The sequence below is a fragment of the Lepidochelys kempii genome, chromosome 7 (genome assembly GCF_965140285.1).
Source record: "Lepidochelys kempii isolate rLepKem1 chromosome 7, rLepKem1.hap1, whole genome shotgun sequence".
Taxonomy (NCBI): domain Eukaryota; kingdom Metazoa; phylum Chordata; order Testudines; family Cheloniidae; genus Lepidochelys; species Lepidochelys kempii.
Genome location: NC_136386.1, coordinates 78,817,637 through 78,842,887, shown reverse-complemented (window position 1 = coordinate 78,842,887; position 25,251 = coordinate 78,817,637). Strand labels below are relative to the sequence as shown.

At 41.0% G+C, this 25,251-nt stretch overlaps 2 protein-coding genes across 2 annotated transcripts in view; both read right to left on the bottom strand.

Annotated features, from left to right (window-relative positions):
• Positions 1–5,103: 5,103 nt before the first annotated feature.
• Positions 5,104–7,323, bottom strand: LOC144930747 (uncharacterized). The gene is made up of 3 exons (XM_078853802.1): positions 7,047–7,323; positions 6,194–6,263; positions 5,104–5,762 (listed from the first exon to the last, which is right to left on the bottom strand). Exons 1-3 carry the CDS (start codon positions 7,231–7,233, stop codon positions 5,705–5,707), a joined length of 315 nt encoding a protein of 104 aa, XP_078709928.1. The 5' UTR covers positions 7,234–7,323; the 3' UTR covers positions 5,104–5,704.
• Positions 7,324–11,721: 4,398 nt separating this feature from the next.
• Positions 11,722–25,251, bottom strand: part of LOC140914785 (solute carrier family 22 member 15-like) — a 56,724-nt gene continuing 43,194 nt past the window's right edge. Inside the window, exons 10-12 of the mRNA XM_078853803.1 lie at positions 14,253–14,325; positions 12,449–13,548; positions 11,722–11,784 (exon numbers count right to left, since the gene is read on the bottom strand). Coding sequence (XP_078709929.1) covers positions 13,381–13,548; positions 14,253–14,325 — 241 coding nt within the window. The 3' untranslated portion in view covers positions 11,722–11,784; positions 12,449–13,380. The remainder of the gene's footprint in view (positions 11,785–12,448; positions 13,549–14,252; positions 14,326–25,251) is intronic.

Here is a 25,251-nt window from a genome sequence, read left to right as displayed (position 1 = left end):
GGCCAATGCCTTCCCAGCACTCCTGTGTTCCACATCCTTATCACAACTACAGCCCATCTTGTGCACTTCTTCTAGTCACAAAGAAGAGAGAGAAGAAGAGGACAAGAGCCTCTTCTCTTATTTTACTGTACAAATTTAAAGAAAAGGTATCTGCTTAACTTTCAGGAAGGAAGTGCCTTCCACTGTCAAATGCTGCTAAGAGGACACTGGGGGCACTGCACCCAATCAATCAGTCCTTGTTCAATTAATAGTTACCTTCCTTATCTTCTCTCATTCTTCTACCTCCCATTTGTCCCAAATAAAATTGAGGGAGGTACACCTCAGCCTAATGCACAAAGAGTTCTCTCTGGCTACACTGCATTTGTAATCTGTCTGCCAGGGATAATTACTCTGGCTCCATGATCCCTTTAAGGATTTTCCCTGTCTGATTTGATAGTTAGCTAGGAAATACAAGTCCACATCTAGGGTATTGGTCCTGTTCAGTTTAATTTTAGACATTATTCATTATATATAGCATGAACTTTCAAGAAAAATCAGCCCAAAGTAGACACATAACATGGAAAATTTCAGCCCGAACAATCAAGTTTCACAAAGCTATAAGCAACTGAAAACTGGGTCTTATAATGGAAACTGTCAGACAACTCTAACTGTAAGCACATTACTACCTGCACTGCCAAGAACATAGAGCACATATGGCCTTTAGGAGGTATCAAGTTTGTCTATTTCCCTGGACTGGGACTAGGCTGCCACATAAGAATGACACCAGAATGACATCACTGGTCTGAGAGATCTGTGACGAAGGTGGAAGGAAACAAGCTAGACAAATTTAGACTAAAAATAAGAAGTTTTTTTTAAAAAAACAGTGATTGCAATTAAGTATTGGAACAATTTATGAAAAGTGGTGGCGGATTGTCTATCACTGAAAATTTTTAAGTCAAAACTGTATTGTGATTGAAGTGGACCAGATAGGTTATAAGGTTCTGAATACTGTAGGTGTTGCTCTGTATTAGTCATAGAATCATAGATACGTAGGGCTGAAAGAGACCTCGAGAGGTCATCTAGTCCAGCCTCCTGCACTTAAGCAAGACCAAGTACATCTACACCATCTCAGTTAGCTGTTTGTCTAACTTATTCTTGAAACCTTCCAGTCATGGGATTCCATAACCTCCCTTTGGTCACCCATCCCAGTGCTTAATTACCCTTAAGAGTTAGGAAGTTTTTCCTAATGTCGAACCTAAATCTCCCTTGCTGAAGATTAAACATTACTTCTTGTCCTGCTTGAGTGGACATAGAGAACGATTGATCACTGTTCTCTTTAAAACAGCCTGTAACTGGGGTCGCAGTGAGGGCCAGCCGTGGTCACCCAATTAGGGTGAACTGCAATCCCCAAAAAAGCTGGTGGATATTCCAATACTTAGATTTATCAAGCCAGCATAAAGCAGCTTCTTTATTACCTCACTGGTGACTCAGAAGTCCAAAGAACACAGTTCCCTTAAAGTGATACGTCCTCAGGCTTCCATCTAAGTCAAATATGATGATTTCTGAAAATCTTATTTCATCATATAAAAGAAAAGTTTCCACCAATCCCAAAGGACTGGACAGATTACCTCCCAGGTTAATGAATGTTTCAGATCTTGCCCAAATTCTTATTAACTAAACTAAAATTTATTAAAAAACGAGAGAGAGAGAGAGAGAGAGTATGGTTAAAAGATCAATATACATACAGACATGAGTTAAATTAATTGAAGTTCAGATTCATAGCAGAGATAGTGAGCTTTGTAGTTGCAAAAGAGTTCTTTTAGAAATAGAGTACTTGTGGCACCTTATAAGTACTCCTTTTCTTTTTGCGAATACAGACTAACACGGCTGTTACTCTGAAACCTTTTAGAAATAGTTCATAGGTTATAGTCCAGTGTCCAAATATCATATTCAGGGTATACCAGCATAACTGGGACCGAAGTCTTGTAACTCAAACTTCCCCTGATGAAGCCTAAGCAGTTCTGAGATGACAGAATCAGGACCCAAGGGTCTTTTTATACAGTGTTCTAGCATCCACTTGACCACACAGTCCTGGTTAAACAATCGGCTTTTGATGTAACCAATTGTGTTCTAAACACCACCAGTAATTAGTTACATTAATTAACATAGGCCAGTTTATCCATTAGGCAGTCTATTACAAACTTCAAAGGGTGTGTCTACACTACAAAACTAGGTCAAATTTATAGAAGTCGGGTTTTTAGAAATCATTTTTATATAGTCGATTGTGTGTGTCCCCACATATAATGCTCTAAGTGCATTAACTCGGTGGAGTGCTTCCACAGTACGGAGGCTAGCATCGACTTCCGGAGCGTTGCACTGTGGGTAGCTATCCCACAGTTCCCGCAGTCTCCGCCACCCATTGGAATTCTGGGTTGAGATCCCAATGTCTAATGGGGCAAAAACATTGTCGCAGATGGTTCTGGGTACATGTCTTCAGGCCCTCCTTCCCTCCCTCCCTCTATGAAAGCAACAGCAGACAATCGTTATGTGCCTTTTTTCCTGAGTTACCTGTGCAGACGCCATACCATGGCAAGCATGGAGCCCGCTCAGCTCACTGTCTCCGTACATCTCCTGGGTGCTGACAGACATGGTACTGCATTGCTACACAGCAGCAGTTCATTGCCTTGTGGCAGCAGATGGTGCAATAGGCCTGATACCTATTGTCATCATGTCCGAGGTGCTCCTGGCTGCCTCGGTAAGGTCGGTCAGGAGCGCCTGGGCAGACATGGGCGCAGGGACTAAATTAGGAGTGACTCGACCAGGTCATTCTCTTTAGTCCTGCTAGCAGTCCTATCGTACCATCTTATGGCGAGCAGGCAGGAGATGAGGATGGCTAGTAGTCCTGTCATAAATATAAAGGGAAGGGTAAACCCCTTTAAAATCCCTCCTGGCCAGGGGAAAAATCCTCTCACCTGTAAAGTTTGGTGGTGGCAGTGGATATTCCAAGGACAAAGGATAAAATTAATTTGTACCTTGGGGAAGTTTTAACCTAAGCTGGTACAAGTAAGCTTAGGAGGTTTTCATGCAGGTCCCCATATCTGTACCCTAGCGTTCAGAGTGGGGGAGGAACCTTGACAAGTCCTATTGCACGAACTTCTGCCGGGCAGGCAGGAGATGAGGATGGCTAGCAGTCCTATTGCACCATCTTCCGCCAAGCAGCCAGGAGATGTGGATGGCTAGCAGTCCTACTGCACCGTCTGCTGCCAGCCAAAGATGTAAAAGATAGATGGAGTGGATCAAAACAAGAAATAGACCAGATTTGTTTTGTATTTAATTTGCTCCCCACTCCCTCCTTCCGTGAAATCAACGGCTGACAATCGTTTTGGTGAGGTCTGTCAGGGGCACCTTGAAAAGTTTAATGGAGATTCAGTCCTGCCTGAAATACCAGGGGAAGGGACAGCTCAGTGGTTTGAACATTGGGTTGATCATTGGCCTGCTAATCCCAAGGTTTTGAGTTCAATCCTTGAGGGGGCCATTCTGTGTGACAGTTGTTTTTGTTTCTCCTTGATGTAAAGCCACCCCCTTTGTTGATTTTAATTCCCTGTAAGCCAACCCTGTAAGCCATGTCGTCAGTCACCCCCTCCCTCCCTCAGAGCAACGGCAGACAATCGTTCCGCACCTTTTTTCTGTGCAGACGCCATACCATGGCAAGCATGGAGCCCGCTCAGATCACTTTGGCAATTAGGAGCACATTAAACACCATGCGCATTATCCAGCAGTATATGCAGCACCAGAACCTGGCAAAGCGAAACCAGGCGAGTAGGCAACGTCAGCACAGTGACAAGAGTGATGAGGACATGGACACAGACTTCTCTCAAAGCATGTGCCCTGGCAATGTGGCATCATGGTGCTAATGGGACAGGCTCATGCGGTGGAACACAGATTCTGGGCCTGGAAAACAAGCACAGACTTGTGGGACTGCATAGAGTTGCAGGTCTGGGATGAATCCCAGTGGCTGCGAAACTTTCACATGAGTAAGGGCACTTTCATGGAACTTTGTGACTTGCTTTCCCCTGCCCTGAGGTGAAAGAATACCAAGATGAGAGCAGCCCTCACAGTTGAGAAGCGAGTGGCAATAGCCCTGTGGAAGCTTGCAACGCCAGACAGCTACCAGTCAGTTGGAAATCAATTTGGAGTGGGCAAATCTACTGTGGGGGCTGCTGTGATGCAAGTAGCCAACGCAATCAAAGATCTGCTGATATCAAGGGTAGTGACCCTGGGAAATGTGCAGGTCATAGTGGATGGCTTTGCTGCAATGGGATTCCCTAACTGTGGTGGGGCCATAGACGGAACCCATATCCCTATCTTGGCACCGGAGCACCAAGCCGCTGAGTACATAAACCGCAGGGGGTGCTTTTCAGTAGTGCTGCAAGCACTGGTGGAACACAAGGGACATTTCACCAACATCAACTTAGGATGGCCGGAAAAGGTGCATGACACTCACATCTTCAGGAATTCTGGTTTGTTTCAAAAGATGCAGGAAGAGACTTTCTTCCCAGACCAGAAAATAACAGTTGGGATGTTGAAATACCTATAGTTATCCTTGGGGACCCAGCCTACCCCTTAATGCCATGGCTCATGAAGCCATACACAGGCAGCCTGGACAGTAGTCAGGAGCTGTTCAAGTACAGGCTGAGCAAGTGCAGAATGGTGGTAGAATGTGCGTTTGTATGTTTAAAAATGCATTGGTGCTGTTTACTGACTCGCTTAGACCTCAGCAAAACCAATATTCCCATTGTTCTGCTTGCTGTGTGCTCCACAATATCTATGAGAGTAAGGGGGAGACGTTTATGGTGGGGTGGAAGGTTGAGGCAAATCGCCTGGCCGCTGGGTACGCGCAGCTAAACACCAGGGCAGTTAGAAGAGCACAGGAGGGCGCGGTGCGCATCAGAGAAGCTTTGAAAATCAGTTTCATGACTGGCCAGGCTACGGTGTGAAAGTTCTGTTTGTTTCTCCTTGATGAGACCCTCCCCTTGGTTCACTCTACTTCCCTGTAAGCTAACCACCTTCCCCTCCTCCCTTCGATCACCGCTTGCAGAGGCAATAAAGTCATTGTTGCTTCACATTCATGCATTCTTTATTAATTCATCACACAAATAGGGGGATAACTGCCAAGGTAGCCCAGGAGGGGTTGTGGAGGGGGGAAGCACCGGGAGGGGTGGTGGAGGAGGGAAGGACAAGGCCACACAGCACTTTAAAAGTTTAAAACTTTAAAACTTATTGAATGCCAGCCTTCCGTTGCTTGGGCAATCCTCTTGAGTGGAGTGGCTGCATGGCCGGAGGCCCCCACACCGCATTCTTAGGCATCTGGGTGAGGAGGCTATGGAACTTGGGGAGGAGGGGGTTGGTTACACAGGGGCTGTAGCAGTGGTCTGTGCTCCTGCTGCCTTTCCTGCAGCTCAACCATACGCTGGAGCATATTAGTTTGATCCTCCAGCAGCCTCAGCATTGAATCCTGCCTCCACTCATCATGCTGCCGCCACCTTTCAGCTTCAGCCCTCTCTTCAGCCCACCACTTACTTTCTTCAGCCCACCACCTCTCCTCCTGGTCATATTGTGCTTTCCTGACATTGTCTGCCTCCACGCATTTGTCTGTGCTCTGTCAGTGTGCGAGGACAGCATGAGCTCAGAGAACATTTCATCATGAGTGTGTTTTTTTCGCCTTCTAATCTTCACTGGCTTCTGGGAAGGAGAAGATCCTGTGATCCTTGAAACACATGCAGCTGGTGGAGAAAAAAACAGGGACAGTGGTATTTAAAAAGACACATTTTATACAACAATAGGTACACTCTTTCACGGTAAATCTTGCTGTTAACATTACATACATAGCACATGTGCCGTTGTTACAAGGTCGCATTTTGCCTCCCCCCCACCACGTGGCTAGCCCCTTCCCCCTCCCCGTGGCTAACAGTGAGGAACATTTCTGTTCAGCCACAGGCAAACAGCCCAGCAGGAATGGGCACCTCTGAATGTCCCATTAAGAAAAGCACCCTATTTCAACCAGGTGACCATGAATGATATCACTCTCCTGAGGATAACACAGAGAGATAAAGAAAGGATGTTGTTTGAACGCCAGCAAACATACACTGCAATGCTTTGTTCTACAATGATTCCCGACTATGTGCTACTGGCCTGGAGTGGTAAAGTGTCCTACCATGGTGGATGGAATAAGGCTGTCCTCCTCAGAACCTTTTGCAAAGGCTTTGGGAGTACATCCAGGAGAGCTGCGAATGCAAGGGCAAATTAATTATTAAACAGGCTTGCTTTTAAACCACGTATACTATTTAAAAAGGAAAGGAGTACTTGTGGCACCTTAGAGACTAACCAATTTATTTGAGCATGAGCTTTCGTGAGCTACAGCTCACTTCATCAGATGTTTACCGTGGAAACTGCAGCAGACTTTATATACACACAGAAATCATGAAACAATACCTCCTCCCACCCCACTGTCCTGCTGGTAATAGCTTATCTAAAGTGATCAACAGGTGGGCCATTTCCAGCACAAATCCAGGTTTTCTCACCCTCCACCCCCCCACACAAATTCACTCTCCTGCTGGTGCTAGCCCATCCAAAGTGACAACTCTTTACATAATCAAGTCGGGCTATTTCCTGCATTGATCTATGCAGGAAATAGCCCGACTTGATTATGTAAAGAGTTGTCACTTTGGATGGGCTAGCACCAGCAGGAGAGTGAATTTGTGTGGGGGGGTGGAGGGTGAGAAAACCTGGATTTGTGCTGGAAATGTCCCACCTGTTGATCACTTTAGATAAGCTATTACCAGCAGGACAGTGGGGTGGGAGGAGGTATTGTTTCATGATTTCTGTGTGTATATAAAGTCTGCTGCAGTTTCCACGGTAAACATCTGATGAAGTGAGCTGTAGCTCACGAAAGCTCATGCTCAAATAAATTGGTTAGTCTCTAAGGTGCCACAAGTACTCCTTTTCTTTTTGCGAATACAGACTAACACGGCTGTTCCTCTGAAACCTATTTAAAAAGGTACACTCACCAGAGGTCCCTTCTCCGCCTGGCGGGTCCAAGAGGCAGCCTTGGGTGGGTTCGGGGGGTACTGGCTCCAGGCCCAGGGTGAGAAACAGTTCCTGGCTGTCGGGAAAACTGGTTTCTCTGCTTGCTTGCTGTGAACTATCTACAACCTCATCATCATCATCTTCCTCATCCCCAAAACCTGCTTCCATGTTGCCTCCATCTCCATTGAAGGAATCAAACAACACGGTTGGGGTAGTGGTGGCTGAACCCCCTAAAATGGCATGCAGCTCATCATAGAAGTGGCATGTTTGGGGCTCTGACCTGGAGCAGCCGTTTGCCTTTCTGGTTTTCTGGTTTGCTTGCCTCAGCTCCTTAAGTTTCACGTGGCACTGCTTCGGGTCCCTGTTATGGCCTCTGTCCTTCATGCCCTGGGAGATTTTGACAAATGTTTTGGCATTTCAAAAACTGGAACGGAGTATGGATTCCTCTCCCCATACAGCGATCAGATCCTGTACCTCCCGTTCGGTCCATGCTGTCATCTCCTTCTCTTTTAAGTAGCTGACCTACAATGTCCTTCATCTTTTTCCTGTTCCTAACATATTTATACAACTTATTATTATTGCCTTTTACATCTCATGCTAGTTGTAGCTCACTTTGAGCCTTAGCCTTTCTGATTTTATCTCTACATGCTTCCACTATTATTTTGCACTCATTCATAGCAATTTGTTCACATTTCCACTTTTTGTATGATTCTTTTTTGATATTCAGGTCATTAAAACATTCCTGATACAGCCATATTGGCCTCTTAGTGTTCTTATCTCTCCTTCACAACAGGATAGTTTGCTTCTAAGCCTTTAATATGGTCTCTGAGAAACTGCCAGCTCTCCTGAACTCTTTTTTCTTTTAGATTTTCTTCCAATGGGATCTTAGCTACCAGTTCTCTGACTCTATCAAAGTCATCCTTTGAATCCATTGTCCTTATTCTGGTACTCTCACTCCTTTCTTTCCTTAGAATCACGAAATATACGTGTTTCATGATCATTTTCACCCAAGCTCCCTTCCACCTTCAGACTCACAACCAAGTCTCTCTGTTAGTCAGAATGAAGTCTAAAATGGCTGCCCTCCCAGTTACTTCCTCCACCTTCTGAAAGTTGTCTCCAACAAAACCTTATTAGACATTTTGTGCTTTGCCCCATTACTACTAGACCTCCATTATTGCTGTGAATCTTAAAATATGATAATGGTACTAAAACTGTATGTGACCAGGTGAGTGAGAGAAGTTATTTCATATTCAGTTATAAGACTTTCATGTGTGATTGCATTAATCTAAGTTGTATTGGAATAAGTGGAACATTTATTAGATGCCTTATAATGCTTGAAATCAATGGGATGGCAACACAATGGCAACAGATAAGAATACCTATCTGCACACAACAGAGAGACACTGGGGGCAAGTTGTTAGCTTCCAAGATCCTTTATCTTGTCTCCAACATGCTGTAAACCCAATAGTGTAATGCTAGGAACTACCAGATCAAAGGGCAACAAACCATTTAAATGTGTTTTGATTCCTGGAATGGGGCTTCATTTGTGAGCAGCTGTCTAGGGAGAAAGGCTGGCACAGACAGGCTCTGAGGAATAATCTGAAGGAATTTCCCCTCCCCACATCAGATCCTGACAATGGTAAGCCGTACACAACAACCAGATGTGTATAGTATTCTTTATTGTTTTTAAGGTATGTGTCACCAGCTATTGGTTGAGAACTCCTGATGTAGACCACCTAATAGCTGTCAGTAGTTAGGACTTCTTTGATACAAAATGATTTTTGAACAAATAACCAAATTGTGTGTATTAAATGTCCAAATGTGAATTTACTCTATTGTCTGTCTGACTTCATAGGAGTAATCATGACCTATCAAGTATTTAGATGTTGGTTTTTCCTTTGTGTTTTTGTTTTTAAATATATCTTTAAAATTAATATAATTGAAGTAAATTCACAAAAAAATGTAAATTAGGAAGTCTAGCTCCTTCTTTAACACAATCTGTTGTGCCTACATGGTGTGCTAACAGGAAATCTCAAAAGTGGCTGATATTTTGTATAGCTTGTATATTGCAGTACCACCTCACCCAAAGATTCTCCTTTTGTGCAAAACAAGGGGAAATAAATTCTGTTCTGCATTTACAAAATAGAGCAGGGGTAGGCAACCTATGGCACGTGTGCCAAAGACGGCACACGAGCTGATTTTCAGTGGCACTCTCACTGCCCGTGTCCTGGCCACTGGACCGGGGGATTCTGCATTTTAATTTAATTTTAAATGAAGCTTCTTAAACATTTAAAAAACCTTATTTACTTTACATACAAGAATAGTTTAGTTATATATTATAGACTTATAGAAAGAGACCTTCTAAAAACGTTAACATGTATTACTGGCACACGAAACCTTAGAGTGAATAAACAAAGACTTGGCACAACACTTCTGAAAGGTTGCCGACCCCTGTTCTATATTAATATGCCTAATAAGGAATCTGTTTGTCAAAAAATATTTCTTGAATCTTTTTTGTTGTCTGTATTATTACAGACATACTTGCTGACAGGTATTTTCAAATAAACTACCAAAATAATTGCAAATGTCAGGATTACATTGTGTTAATTCTGATGAATAAAACAAGCAGAATTTTGCAGAATTTTAAAATATTGTGCACAGAATTTTTAATTTTTTGGCACAGAATTCCCCAGGAATAGACTTTCACAAACTGTCAAATTTACAAAAAACTTAGTAAATGCTGAGCAGGATATATTCCAAATTTTAAAAAATTGGGAGATATAAACACATTTTAAATACCATTTATTTTTATTACCTGTTTTCTACAAGAATTGGAATAAAAGGATGTGGAAAATTCATTATTGAGGCTGATACATTAAACATCTGGCAGAAGGGGGATATGAGACATTCACCATACAATGATGTATTTATGGAGATCCTATCTCAATGTGTTATTTCTGCTTCTAAGAAAACGATATGTTTAAGATTCAATTTTTATTACCAAAAAAATAAGAATCAACAGAGCTTTTCATAATAAAAAGTTCTAAAGCTCCTCTTTACCATTTCCTTGATGATGTAATTATCCTTTGAAGAGGTATCCTCAGTTGTTGTGGTTATGAACATTAAAGGAAGGTAAGAGACTACCAGAAGGTATTCAAGAACACTTTCACCAGCTGAGTTCTAAAGCCTGCAAAAATGGAATATAAGGCAACTAAATATACATAAGAAAATAAGAATTGTGTGCTTCGTGTTACTTTGAACTTTGGCACAGGTCTTAAAACAAATGCAAATATATAGATGTTTTATGCAATCTAAAATCGTAACTTTCTCTGCAAACTGTAGTTTGTGATTTTAAATATTTTTATACAATTCAAGGATTCAATCATGCCATTTATAACACTCAGATGGACTGTAGTGCCCCTACAGACTTTATTGGGGTTCTACAGAGGCACAGCAGTCTGTCCATGTGTTATAACTTGCAGGCTCATAGTCTAAATATGAAAATTATGTCAAAATACACTGGCTTTTCCTACCAGATGCATTTAACAAAGTCCAAATGAAAGGAAATATCCTTATAAAAGCATGACAAATTTACACATAAAAGAGACACTAATTTTATATTTATATATATTTTTTTATTTAAATTACAATACTGTTTTGGTGAACCAATCGTAACAACTATGATATCCCTACTCCAAAATAAATATTTTAATTGGTAAGTGAAATCTATTGAATTAATTTTTCTATTGCAGATATTTCCAATTCTAATTGAAAATAATAATTTTCGATTATATATCATATTTGATACATTTTTGATAATTTTATTCTAGTTTTGCAATTATAGCTAACATTTAGCTACTGGATAATTGCATTTTTTGAATGAATATTTCACTAAATGTTCAGTACTAATTTACTCCCTCTTTTACATGTACCTCTTGTCTGCAAAGACCTCATATTATTCTTTCCAATGTTGCAATTTTTCATGTTAAATTCCTTTGTTGTTCAACTGGATCTTATAAAAAAAAACCCTACTGTATCCAGCATTAAAGTTAATATACTTTCCTTTGAAATTTCCTGATCAATTTGATTGAGTTTCTTACATTATTAATGTTACTGTTAAGGCAATAATCTATACAAATCTTTGGTCTTTTTGTATTATGAGGTATGCAGTAGTCTAAAGAAAATGAAAAAAGAAAAAAAATCTGTTGAGTACATTAGCATCCACAGGATACAATTATTTCTAACAATTACAGAATACCTGAATATACTAGGCTGCCCTGCAACCTTCCAATCAGAAAATATCTTTTAAAAAACACTTATTACATATTACCTCAATTTCATCATTACATTTCAATTCACAGCTAGCAGTTACATCTTACAAAACAAAATAAAGAATATTACATTTCTTTTATATATAAAAACTGTATCTTGTGTCCAAAGAGTGTGCTTATGTAAGTCATTAAATTAATGCAAGGATTTTCCATCTCGTTTTCCACAAATTTTGGCAAACTTTCTCCATTTTCTCAATTGACCTCCACATAAAAATAAACAGTGCAGCATACTGGAAGTGGCATTATACTTTATGCCCCTTGACATTTCCATTCTGGTATCTCAGTGGCTCCACATCTTCACTATGAAAGCACTTTACCAAAAGATGCTTGATTTTTCACCAGAAAGATGTTTTTTGAAATTGTAAGTGTTTTCTTCTAATTGGTTTACCTGTTAAACAGATGAAATAGAAATTATTAAAACCATTTTAAGTGTCTTATTTTCCTGATGTTCACAGGTTAATGTCAAATGGGGAAATCAGCACACATTCAGTTGATCAAAATTCAAAAATGAAGTGAAATTAAAAAAAAACTGCACAAATCTGAGTATAAGAAAAAACAATGAGAAGTCCTTGTGGCACCTTAACAAATTTATCTGGGCATAAGCTTTCGTGATCTAGAACCCACTTCATCAGATGCATGGAGTGGAAAATACAGTAGCAGGTGTAAATACACAGCACATGAAAAGATGGGAGTTGCCTTACCAAGTGGAGGTCAGTCTAACGAGACAATTCAATTAACAGTAGCCAATTAACAGATACCAAGGCAGGAAAAATCGCTTTTGTAGTGGTAATGAGAGTGGCCCATTTCAAACAGTTGACAAGAAGGTGTGAGTAACAGTAGGGGGAAATTAGGTTTTGTAATGACACTGTTTCAATTTCTTTTCATTTCAACTGAATTCAGTACTACCAAATATTAAGCTACATTAAGTATATATGGACTTTTAATTTCTTAAAACTCATTAATTCTTTAGTACAATAATTAACATAACTAACAAAACTCATTAATTTGTTAGTGTGTTAAGGACACTTAGTATTCTTTTATTTCCAAGCTACCTGTGTTGACTTCATAGGATAACGTTTGTTGTTGTCATTAGAAATCCTACCATTCATATTCATCTGAGTAAGACGACATATGCAAAAATCTTTGAATGTGTTACACATTCTATATCATGAGATAATTACGTTTTGATTCTTCACAGTAAAGTTTGTGTCACCAAACAGGATTGGAGGGGGAAATGTTTTTGTTTCTACAGTATAACAATGATAGACTGATGCTTGCTGATTTCTTTGAAGAGACTTTATGCAAATTCCATCAATTTGCATGAAGTCACTGTACTGTTAACTGTAGTAATAAATTTCAGCTAAAAACTAAAGCTACAGTATATCTTTTCAAATGGTCCTCGTTGTATTTTTGAAACTACCATTGTTGACCATTAATCAGAGAAAACTAAGTTACTTTTCAGTTTCAAAAGTTTTATTAGGCATTCATCTACTAGAGGAAAGTATTCCAAATGCTTCTAACAACAGAGGAGAAATAAATAAGGGATTAAACACTCACCTCAAATATCATACACTGTTTTTTTAAATATTATATTCTAGTAAGGGACTTGACATAAATAAAAAGGGTACAATGCAATACATGAGAGTGACTTAATTGCCTTACTGTATCAACTGTGACTATTTCAGGTTGCTTTTTAAAATTATGTTCAACAATAAGAAAAATGCACTATGGCTTTTGTGCTGTATCACATGCACAGGTGAAAATGAGTGCAAGAAAATTTATTTTAAAGCTTTCTTGTTTGACATACAAACTATTTTTAAAACTCTATTTAACAAATACAGAGCAAAGATGTTATTAATAAAGAAAAAACAGAAATTTCAGATTAATGCCCAAGCTGAATAACTTAGAAATGTGTGTTACAGTGGGACTTGCATAAAATGTATGGAAACTGCTTTAATAAAAAACTAGATTAAAAGAAGTTTTTTTACTCCGCCTTTTTGTTTTTAAGCATTTGGCATACAGGACTCTGAAGGTCTTCAATGCTCTCTGCAATTGGCTTATTAAGAGTTTCCGGAAGAAGAAGAGTCAAGAATCCTGCTGATACTCCACTGATTCCAAACACCATGAATGGTACAGATGGGTGAAGAGACTTCTGAAATTAAAAATCAGTGATAAAAACCCAAAATTAACTCATGCGCCAGTATATTTCTAAAACTATTGCAGCATTATTTGTTCATGTTTCATAAATATATTTCAATTAATTATACACAAAGAAGTTATATCAAAAGATCTGTTCTTCACAGCATTCTTGTATGTAATATCCATTAACAATGGTAATTATTTAGACATACATTAAGAAAAGAACAGATCAAAAACTCACTATACAAGCAATTATTCCGATTAAAATCTCCATTATGAATGTTTGCAAGCCAAAGAGCATTCAGGTACTAACTAGGTATCCATACAAAATGTGCTTACAAAGACAGCAGCAGCAGATAAATACTAGGTAACTCACTTAATGTAAAAGATAAAATGTTAATTTGCTTTTTTCTCAAAGGAATGAAGTTTTATAAAAAGATATACTGTTTTGTAAATACAGAAAAAACAACCCCAAAACACACAACAACCAGAACACCCTCTCTCATTAGTTAAGTCTGGAATTTGACTATATCAATATACTGTAATTAAATAGAGCTTAAATATACATTTGCAGAGGTATGTATAAGTATCCCTTGTAAAAGATCTACCTGCCATGCCAGAATCATGAAAGCAATTCTGAGATTATTCCAATAAACTAGAAGTCTTAGGGGGAAAAGTGTCAGTAATTAAAATGAATAAAATAAAAAGTTAACTTACCATGGATGGCACAAATGGAGCCAAAACACCACCAAATCTGCAAGTCATTGAACAGACACCCAAGCCAGCATTTCTGTACCAAAGGGGGGAAAAAGGATGTGTAGTTTCACAACGTGATATGATTAGAACGAGCCCTTAACAAGTAATTCTATTGTCAGGTATCATCCAAAGTTTATTTTTCTTTTTTAAATGAAATTTATACAAATACTTTTTAAAATGTCAATCCATGACTCGAGACAGCCTGACAATGGTTGGGGTTTGTTTTTTTGGGGGGGGGGAGGATAGAGGGGAAATCAGTCTATTAATGTAATTAATATAAGTTCAGCAGGTAAATCAACTGTGTAACAGTAAAAATTACTATAACCAGCCCATGGAGAAAATATCCAACCTATCTCCCAAGGATATCCATGCCAAAAAAACCCATCCTTGGATGCACTCCAGTACTTCCCAAAAGTCTGAACAAACAGGTAGGCTTTACATCATACTCTAGAAATCAATAAATGTGGGCTACTCTGGACTGGGCTACAAAATGAATTCCAAAGTTGACAGGAACCTCATGGAGAATGATCTAGCAACTCCCTCCCTTATACACTGAGTAAACTCCAGCTTAAGGACCTCTAATGGAATATCTCACAGGAAGAGAGGCAGTCTCTGCGACAGGCAAGGTCCTAAGTCATTTAAGTCTTTATCGATCAAAAAGAAAACCTTAAAGTTCACAAAGAAGCCAGTGGCCTGTCAGTGCAGATCCTGGAGCACCAGTGTATCATGTTCCTAGAGAGATACGCCAGGTACCAACCGCGCTGCTGCATTCCACTCAGTTTTCAAATTAACTTTAAAGGTACAACATCATAAAGGGTACACTGTAATAGGACATGGATAAGCGTAGAAAGGTCCACCTCAGAAATAAATGGTTGCAACTTCCTGATCAAATACAAATTCTTTTTGGGCCACTGCAATTACATGACTGCCTAACGGCAGCTGGGAGGTCTATTAATACCACTGGTTGTGAACCTGAGTGACAGAGAATAGACACAGATGCTATTATCTTCAACAAATCTTTCAGTTGCTTCTCCCAACCTATCATCACCTCAGTCATATCCGGTCTGAGCTTTAGCCTGGTTGTCCTCATTTCCCTAATCTCAACCACAACCTGGCTACATCACTGAACCACAGCTAATGGATTAAACAAGACAGATATAAAATTAGTGATAGGTCACCAACATACCAAAATGACTGAGGTCCAGGTCTTCTCCTCACTAACTTCTAAAAGCCCTTTACCCATGTTGAATAAAACAGATAACTGCAAAGAACCTCGTGGAAGCCCACATAAGAGTAACTTTGGGTTTTAAAAAGGAAGCAATTCACTACTATCCTCTGGCATTCTCCCAAAAGAAAAACAAGGAAGTCACTCAGAACCTCTGCATCTACCCCTCTCAAGTTTTCAGGAAAGCCAATAATGCCTCAGGCAATGGTGCCACAAGCAGCTGGCACATCTAACAGCAACAGTGTGGACATCTGATCTTTGGCCATTGCCAGTAGGAGTTCTGCCAACAAAACTCAGGGCAAACCCATGTCTTCTCCCAGGATTACATGGGTCAAAAATTCTTAATTCTCATCCTTTATCAGGTATGGTTAATATTCTCCCAATCACTCTAGATTACCACCAGCTCCAAACACCTCCTTTCTCTGACAGAATCCATACAAAGAACAAAGAACAACCAGTTAACTTATTGAACAAAAAATCATAATAAAATGAATCTTTCCTCTCTTTTCCATAAACCCTAGGTCTCTCAAATCCAGAATGTTAGTGGATTTTGTAATGATAATGGGGGAGAACACAGCCTTCTAAATGCAAAATACTTACTTCTTTTGTATGCAGATGAAAATATGAGTCAATTAAAAAATTAGTACTTAACTAACTTAATCCAAAATTCAACAGAATGTTGCTCATGTAAAACACTGTCACTACAACTCAGAGAACTGAATCCATTAGCATTCCAGAATAATTTAGGGAATATTTTCTAACATGGTACATTTTGTTCTGGCTGGCTAGAACCTCCATTATCTCAATAATGTATCTACTGCAGGAACTATCAAAACTGAAATGAAGGATTATGGTTAATAAACAAAGTATAGAAAGCCTATGCCAAAGCAAACCATGGATAAAAAAGGCAAGTGTGTTTTGAAGAACAAACATATCTACCATCCTTCTCCTCCATTGTTTACATAAAAATTTTATGACACCTTTCAGACCATTGTGAAAGCAAGTCTTCAGGTGCCATCTCAGACAGTCTAAAGGCCTGATTCTGAGATCAGTGTAATTCCAGAGTAATTACACTGTAGTCAACAGAATTACACTGGTGTAAAACCAGTGTGAAATCAGAATCAGACCCTAAATGTTGTTCTAATTAGAGGTCATCTAAAATTCACCTGTCAAGTTTATTGGTTTAGTTCTACTATATCGTTTATACATCAGGATTGTGGAAGCACCATATAAAGCTTCTCACAGTCAAAAGTGGTGGTAAGCTTATTATATCCAATTTATCAATCATATACGTAGAATTTAGTGGCAGGTAACTGAAAACCAGAAGAACATTTAACATTTCAGTTCAGTGGATACAAAAATTCATCAAGTAAAAAGGAAATCTGTTCCCCACATTCTTAAAATTGATTATTTGCAAATGCTTGAGTTTCATATACAAACAAGAAATAAGTATCGATAATATACAGTTGTCTATGTGGTTGCATCAGGGTGAATGACAATCCATCCAAAGGAGTTTAAAAAAAATGTTAATACATTAACGTTTATTGGTCCAACTTCTATTGGTGAAATAGAAAAGCTTTTAAGCTTCAACAGAGCTTTTCTTCAGGTCTGGATAAAGCTCTGTGTAAGCTTGAAAGCTTGTCTTGTTACCAACAGATGTTGGTCCAATAAAAGATATTACCTTCCCCACCTTGTCTCTCTAATATCCTGGGACCAAAATAGCTACAACAACACTGCAACCAATAGATTAACTGGAATTAACAGAGATTGCTTCACTGCCTAAATATTCAGATAAATTGGTGTTTAATATTCTGGGAGGTTCACATATAAATATTTTCTCCATGGTTTTATCTTAATGAATTCTAATGATTTGTTCCACGCATCTGAGAGTATACACTACATTACTATTGATGAGGCTGAAGATCTTGCTACAAACATTCTGTTCACAGTATGTACTCTTAAAGGGTAAGGTGCTAAAACATATTCTCAATAAACAGAGTATTCATTTTCTGAAAAACTGTATACCCTATATTTTATTAGGCTCTGAAGAATCACTGACTGATATGTTTAAGAAGATTAAAAGAACAAAGAAAAATGATCTCTTATCAGCAAAGACCACAACAGTCTAACGGTGTTCCTGAATGATTTTGTCCTGTTAAGGTAGTACCAATGCCCTTACTACAACTAGTGTACATAGCTTAGTTTCCCCAGGGTTGAGTGAGGCTTTGGGAAGAAAATTGGGAGATGAATAAACTGATTCATATGAACTTTAAACAACTTTGGGCAAGAGGCCTGAGAGCAATCCTGTCCTTAGAAAATCATGTGTAGTAAGATGAGGCCCTGAAACATAAACCTTTTGGTATCAGAGGCACGGTATGAGACCTACGGCCTGAGCTAAAGTAATGATCAAGACTTTGCTGACATAAAGCAAAGTTAAGCTGTGGGCCAGAGGCAGGCCCTGCTCACAGAAGCTGGCAAGGAAAGGGCTGATGTTGCATAAAGATATGCTGTTGCATAAACATATATCTAAAATGCATTAGATACCAGAGCCATACACAAATGGAACAAGAACATTCTTATACCGTCCACATAGATAGCAAGGACAGGGGCAAAAGGCTAGTATGATGGACAGAGTTGTTTTGTTCGAATCAACATGTATAAGGTAAGAGGCGGCACCTTACTGCGTAGAAGCATGGTGCATTGTTACGTAAAGGGGTTGCACCTCACTACGTCAGGAGTGTTATGTAACTTGTTTGTATCTGTGTATAAGAATACATCCCTGGGGTGGCGGTGTCTTTTGTCTGGCGTAGGGGGCAGTGGAAATTCCCGCCACTGACTGAGCTGAGTCCATTGCCAGGGAGCACAAATTCATAGTATGCCCTGTAGAGTCTATAGGGAACTATTACTGTGCCTCGTTTGACAATAAAACTGGCCGATGTTCCTTCGTACCTTACTGGAGTCTGTGGTCATTGGGGGTTCTCTAGGGGTCTGCTGTGTTAACTATCTTCACAGAGCTGGGGCAGCACACAGAAGGAACACGCACGCAGCTGACTGTTATCATCATCGAACAAGAGCAGAGCACCGCACCGGTAGCTACTGACAACATCACGTATAGTGGGGACCTGACATAAGGGCCTGAATCTCCCAAACCCTTCAAACTGAAGTAATGGCTCCAAAAAAGTCGTCACTGACAGGTGATATAGTGAACAGGTTGCTAAGGGCTCAAAGTAGAGGACGCATCAACCTCATTAATGCTATACTGAGGTCCCAAAAGGGAGCAGACTACTGAACTACAGGAAAACCATCAATAAAAGCCTTTTAGGAATCTAGCCATCGGAGGGTGAGAAAATACAGTGATGACAGCCCTGGAGAGGAGGGTGATATGCAGATATTGCTATTAGATGGATTGTTGTGGAATTAATGCAAAGATTGTTTCAGAGCTAGTAAATAGTCCAAAAACAGTGTTGAGAAAGGAGCCAGCTGGTGCTGAGATGCCCAAATAGAAAAACCTTTTCCACTTCAGCTTTCTAAATCAGTCTAGATGAGACTTTCCTGCTTGGGAGCAGAATGTTCTTTACTTCAGCTCAATAAGTTGTTTCAGTGGATATCAGCCAGTCACATCTAGGCCGTCAGACATAACTATGATGGGTTTGGATGGAGAATGACCACTACTATTCTGCAAGACTATGTCAGGCAAAGCAGAGAAGGTGACTGGGGCTGCACTAAGAGGCTGGTGAGGAAGGCTGACCTCTTACAATAACCTGCTGTGGTCATCTTCCTCAGATCAACTCATGAACAGACTATGGGCAGACGTGGATCACTTGTCTCTAAACGTGTGGTTATCTCTAGCAAGCACTTGGTGAACACCCTCAGTGCTACAGAAAGACTAGAGGACAGGACCCTGCACTAGAAGTGAAACATTCAAACCAAGAATCTGAGGTATATTCTGTGAGCTGGATGTTGAGACATCGAAGGTACAGGGGTAGGACTTCATCCCTCTTTCTTGTTTTGAATGAGAAAATAATGGGGGATAAAAATCAGAATCTCATGACAGAGGCTCCTGACGAGGGACGGGGAAGGTGGGTGGGCATGGTGGTAGAGAGATATTAGAACATGTACTGTACAGATTGCTAACAAATCTCATGGTATTCCCAGTCCAGGTGTCCAAAAAAAAGGCAGCTGCAGAAAGTGATAAGGTTTCAGAGTAACAGCCGTGTTAGGGTGTAGCAAGGCAGTGAACTTCAAAAAGTTCTGCTAGGCTTTCAACAGTGGTGTAGAAACTGCCGTTCAGAGGACGATGTCAAGTGGGTTGTAACTGAGAAAAGTATGTTGCAACCTCTTTATTCCTCAGTGGCTCTGATGCCTTCTGTGAATTAAAATGAGGTCACTGTCCACCATACTATCTGAAGGAAGTTTTAGGTCTGGCTTGCTTACTCCTTGGATAGAGTATACAAGCCCAGTGAGAATGCAAAAGTAGCTCTAAAGTCCTTTAATGAATGGCTTTATCAGTTTGTGACTTGAAGAGATTGTGGCCCTCAAACAGAAGACCTGCTATGGTGGTTTGGACCTCGCTAGGTATTCCTCATGACTGGAGCCAGGAGGATCTTTGCATCACCTCAGATAGCTACCTCCCCCGCACCCCGGGCCAGGCTCTCAGCTCCCAGCTCTCTGCCACAGCTGGGCGACAGCCCACATGCTCCCAGATCCCCGCTCAGAGCCTGGTGGCTACACTGGAGTCCAGGAGCCACCCAGACTCCAGGCATGGAGCTCACAGCAGTAATTACTGCAGTGGTTGTAAGACGACCTACGTTTCTAGTGTAGACGTGCCCTAGTCTCCTCAGGAATGCGGCTACCAAAGACACATGTTTTGTGAAAACTTGAGGAGCTGCCGACAGGCTAAAAGGAGCACAGTGGATTGGTAATGTGAGTGCTTCACTGTGAACCTGAAAAACTTCTGTAACCTTAAAATATTGCCACATGAAAGTAAGTGTCTCTTAAGTCAAGGGAAGAATACCAGTCCCCATGTCTGGATAGGGGAAGGCACTGATACAGAGACAGAAGGAGGAGATTGTCTAGGCCTATAACGCCTACTCTTCTTTCTCTGCAGGTCTGGCTGAGGAGCAGGTCCAGAATAATGGTGGGTCTGCAGCATGGGCAGGGAGGCTAGCCCTCCCAGCCCCACCACCTCTATCCGAGGCTCCCCCACAGTGGCTAAAGTCCCAAACACCCCCATCCCAAAGAAGCCCCAAGGTGTGCCCCTGTGGCTGGAGCTCCAAGCACCCCCTCTGCCTTCCTATGGCTGGAGGAGCCCTGGGCCAGCTGGAGCCCCGGGCCAGCTGGAGCCCCAGGCCAGCTGGAGCCCTGCCAGCCACACCACACCTCCTCTCCTGAGACCCCAAGCCACGCAGTGGGAAAAACTTACGTCTCTTCTGAGGAACCTGAGCTTTTTATATGTGCCATACAGCTTCCAGGGCAGCTGAGGAGACAGTATGTGTTATGTAGCTTCCTGGGTTCATCAGTAATCTCCTGGAGTTCAGGAAGATTACTGATGAACCCAGGAAGCTAAGTAGCACATGCAGCCTCCTCAGCTGCCCCAGAACATGCATGTCGCATAATAACAAGCAAAAACTTTCTCACAAATTCCGCAACTGGCGTCCAGCAGCCACAGCTGTGCCAGGGAAGGCTTAGCCTGCACTGGCCTATTATACCCACTGTCTATGGTCTGCTGCAGGTAGAAGTGCTTCCTGGAAGGTGCTGGAGTATACAATCACAGGGACTTTAAGGTTGCCCTCAAATCCTTCAAGCCACTGAGCTTAGAGACTGCTTGCTCTGAAAAGAGCAAGGACCCTTCAAAGGGCTGGTACTGCAAAGTTTGTTGGACCTGCAACCAGGCACTCCTGCACATGGCCACTGAAGAAACCAGGGACCTGGTCATCAAGTCCACTGCATGCAGAGCACCTTGCAATGAAGCTCTTCAACACAGATTTCCCCTCATCCACTAATGAGAAGAACTCCTGCCAGCTTCTTCTGGGAGCAGGTCTCTAAACTTGGGCATAGAATCACAGACATTAAAATCATATCAGCCCAAGAGAACATGCTGGTTGGCAATTCTAAATTGCAACCTGCCCCAGTAGAATAAATTTTTTTACTAAAGAGATCTAATTTTTTGCATCTTGATTTGGGGGTCACGCTTGGATGCCCATCATTCCCTCTCATTGGTCATGGATACCACCAGCGAGCCTGGGGGTGGGGGAGATGTGAAAAGGAGAAACTCAAATCCCTGTGCTGGCACATAGCATTTGCACGTGGTCCTTTTGAGGTGGGGGAAAGAGACGAAGATCTGCCAGAGCGCCTTAATGGGGTCCATAATTCCCCGTTGAGAGGCAAGGCCACTCTGGAAGGACCTTCTGTTGCCAAAATATGTTGTGGGGGTGTAAGAATTCTTTCACTTACTCCACCTGGATGCCCAGGTTCAACGTCACCCTCTTTAACAACTCTTGGTGTGCCATATAGTCATCTGGGGGATGTGAAATGCCTCCTGAGGAGACTACCTCATTGGGAGAGGATTAAGAGGAGCCCGGTGCAGGTTGGGACTGCTCTTCCTCAATCACTTGTCCAGCGGGGTCCACCTGAGCCAGCTCTTGGTGCCTAGTACTGGGCTTGTTGCCAGGCTCAGGAACTGGTGTTCTCTGTTGAATAGGTGCTGTATGCCTCTCCGAGGCCACTGAAAAGGAATGCCTCGAATATGGTCTGGAAACCGGGAAGGGGGATGCCACAGATTCCAAAAAGGCCACTGGACAGGTTTAGGACCCCAATGACCTCCTGGCCACCCACTCGATGGTGCTCCATCTGAAGAATCCATGGCAGGGTAAGTAGTGCCTCAGCGGGGAGTAGTGAGAGCAGCTGTGAGGTTGGGAAATGTAGGATTCAACCTCTGAATCAGAGCAGGATAACTCTCCTTCGGCTGACTGATGGTGCCAGTGACTGATGCCAAGTTGGAAAAGGAAGCAATGTAGTAAGTGTTGCAGGCTTCCCCTTTGACAGTACTGAAGGATGAGCCATACAAGGCAATCAGGGCTGACCTGGCACAGAGTCCTGCAGTGATATTGTTGCAGCTCCCAGGTCTGTCGCTACCGAGAGCACAGACCCCTGTACTGTTGGCAATATCAGTATTGAAAAGCTCAAGAGATCTCTGGCAGCCACAAATGTCTCCAGCATAATCAGTACCAAGATGGTGTCAGTACAGTGTGGTGCTACAGATGTGGAAGGTGCTCCCTCAGGCTCCAGACTCAACAGTACCTGCCTCAGTCCTGGAGTCAACAGTCCCTGTTTCTGCATTGCCAGAGAAGAGATGTGCTTGGACTTTGGCAGCATTTTACTCTTAACTGCACTTCTAGCAGATTTCAGTCCCAGAGATCTATTCTCAGCAGTTTACTTGGAGGCTTTATGCCTCTTCTTAGGCAATGGAGAGGGTGAGCAGTGTCAGGACTCAGGCAAGCAGGAGATGTATTCCTCACTGAAGCCAAAGCACTCAGTGCAGAGTCCAACTGACCTGACTCTGACGGAGGTCTCAAGCCTGCCTCCATAAGTAAAAACGTTAGTCTCTCTTCATGGCCCTTGTTTGTGTGAGGCTTAAAATTTCTGCAGATCTGGCAGTGATGCCAAACACAAACTTCTTCCAAACACTTCAAGCAGCCTAGGTGTTGGATGCTCACAGGCAGCAGCTTACTGCAGGAAACACAGGGGCTTGAAGTTCAGTGACTGAGGCATCCCTCTGTACCAGGTATTGGATGAAATCATCAGGTGTGGTAACACTTAATCTAACTACACTAATAACTAAATAATAACTTGAATAATACTACAAAACCATTTACAATAAAATCTAGAAAGAGCCTACTGAGAATCCTTGCAAAGGCAAGGCCGGGTGGTAAGAAGAAACTCAAGGCTTGAAGTCAGCTGGACCCTTTATATTGGTGCCCAGAGGGGCATGACAGCTTGAGCTTGAGCCACCCCAACAGGTTTCACTAAGGGAAAAATTTCCAACAAGTGTAAGCGGAGCGCACAGACACCAAGAGTGGAATGCCTCAGTGCAATCACTCAAAGAACTTCTGTTTCATGAACTACTTTGAGATTTTGAAATATGGCTTAATTTCAAATCTGAACAAAACCCAAATTATTCAAAATTCTCTGAAGGAAAATTCCAGAAAAAATTGTTTTGGATTGAAACATTTTGTTTCAGCAGAACTGATTTGTTTTGGCTTTGACTTTTTATTATTATATATTATCTTCTAATTTATAATACAAAAAAGAAAAACAAAGTAATTTCTAAACAAAAACAGATTTTTTTGGTTTTACTTAAAATTTCTGTGAAAATACAATTTCACAGAGTTTCAATTTTGACCAAGCTGTATTTTCCATCAGAAAATGTTCTGTCAAAATGTTTTTATAACCAAACCTATTAATACCTATCTATGAAAAATAAGTATGAACTAGTACAAATTTTAATTTTTTATAAAGCCAAGAACCAAACTAAAAGTTACAGTAACACAAACCATAAAAGAGTCACAGAGAAGCACATGGACACTGCAAGGGTTCACAGGTGATAAGAAGAATCTAAGTGACAATTGGGCCTGCCTCTACACTTTATGACCTGGGAGTGGAGAGGTGGAGAAAAATCTAGGGTTGGGGTGTGGCTGCAACAGACACTCCTGGCCAAAAGAATCGTCTTGCATATGTCTGGGGTGCATGTGCACCCAATAGTAGAATTGATATGAACAATCATTTGAAGAAGAAACAAGTGTTCTTAGTGGGTACTGTAGCTTTGTGTTGGTTCTAGTAAACTATATTCCTAGAGTTAGTCATTTTTTGCCATTGTTTCTGTTATAGGATTAGTCTCTGGACCAGCAGACAATGCACTTTTGTTTTCTTTCTATAATTTCTGGATGCTGGGAGTCTTTGGCACTAAATAGGTGTTAACTGAACTTAAAACCTGCATGTATTTTACAAGTAATAAAATTGAAGAAATGGATTATACTATGACATCTCTGGTTTCCTCTAAGATTTTAAATTTTTGCTTTTGAACAAAATATTTAATTTAACATACAGCATAGTTACACTTCAATATAAAATGGGGAAAGGAATACTGAAGATGTCTGCAAAAGTTCATAATACCACGAGGTGGTGCTAAAGTTTTGTTTTCAAAATAACCATCTGGCACAAAAATTGAAGTACTAGTGTGACATTTTTCTTGAATAAAATAATGAAAATATTTGAAACTGATTAAAATATCAAGAATATATAAACATATTCATATGTTAGTGACATAATCACTAACCTGTAAGTGAAAACAGTTTTAGTATGGGACGTGCGATGCAATAGCATACTGTTTTATTAAATGTAATCAAATTTCAAGAATGAAGATAGTTTAGAAAAATGGTACTCTTCCTCTTCCCACCGCTACACTCCACCTCTCCAAACATAATATTTGGTTATTTCTGTTCCAGAAATAAGTGTACAGATTCTCCAGGGGGACAGAGCTGTACCTGATTAACTGCCCCCCTAGCCCCCATCACAAAGGACTTATTTCAATTACAACTGAGTATTGGTATAATTCTCAGTAAACATGAGCTGTTGCATATCTGGCAATAGCAGCAATATGACTTCGGAAATAAAATTTTTAAACCATGTGATCACTGTGAAACAAACGAAAGCCAAGAAATTAAAACTTATCACTCC

Excerpts from the sequence above, each read along its gene's own strand:
- LOC144930747 (XM_078853802.1), bottom strand. The coding sequence starts at position 7,233 with ATGGAAGCAGGTTTTGGGGATGAGGAAGATGATGATGATGAGGTTGTA. Across the intron at positions 6,264-7,046 it reads AGGCGGAGAAGGGACCTCTG|CTCTCCTGGATGTACTCCCA; the intron begins GTGAGTGTACCT and ends TTGCATTCGCAG. Across the intron at positions 5,763-6,193 it reads GCCTTATTCCATCCACCATG|CTGCATGTGTTTCAAGGATC; the intron begins GTAGGACACTTT and ends TTTCTCCACCAG.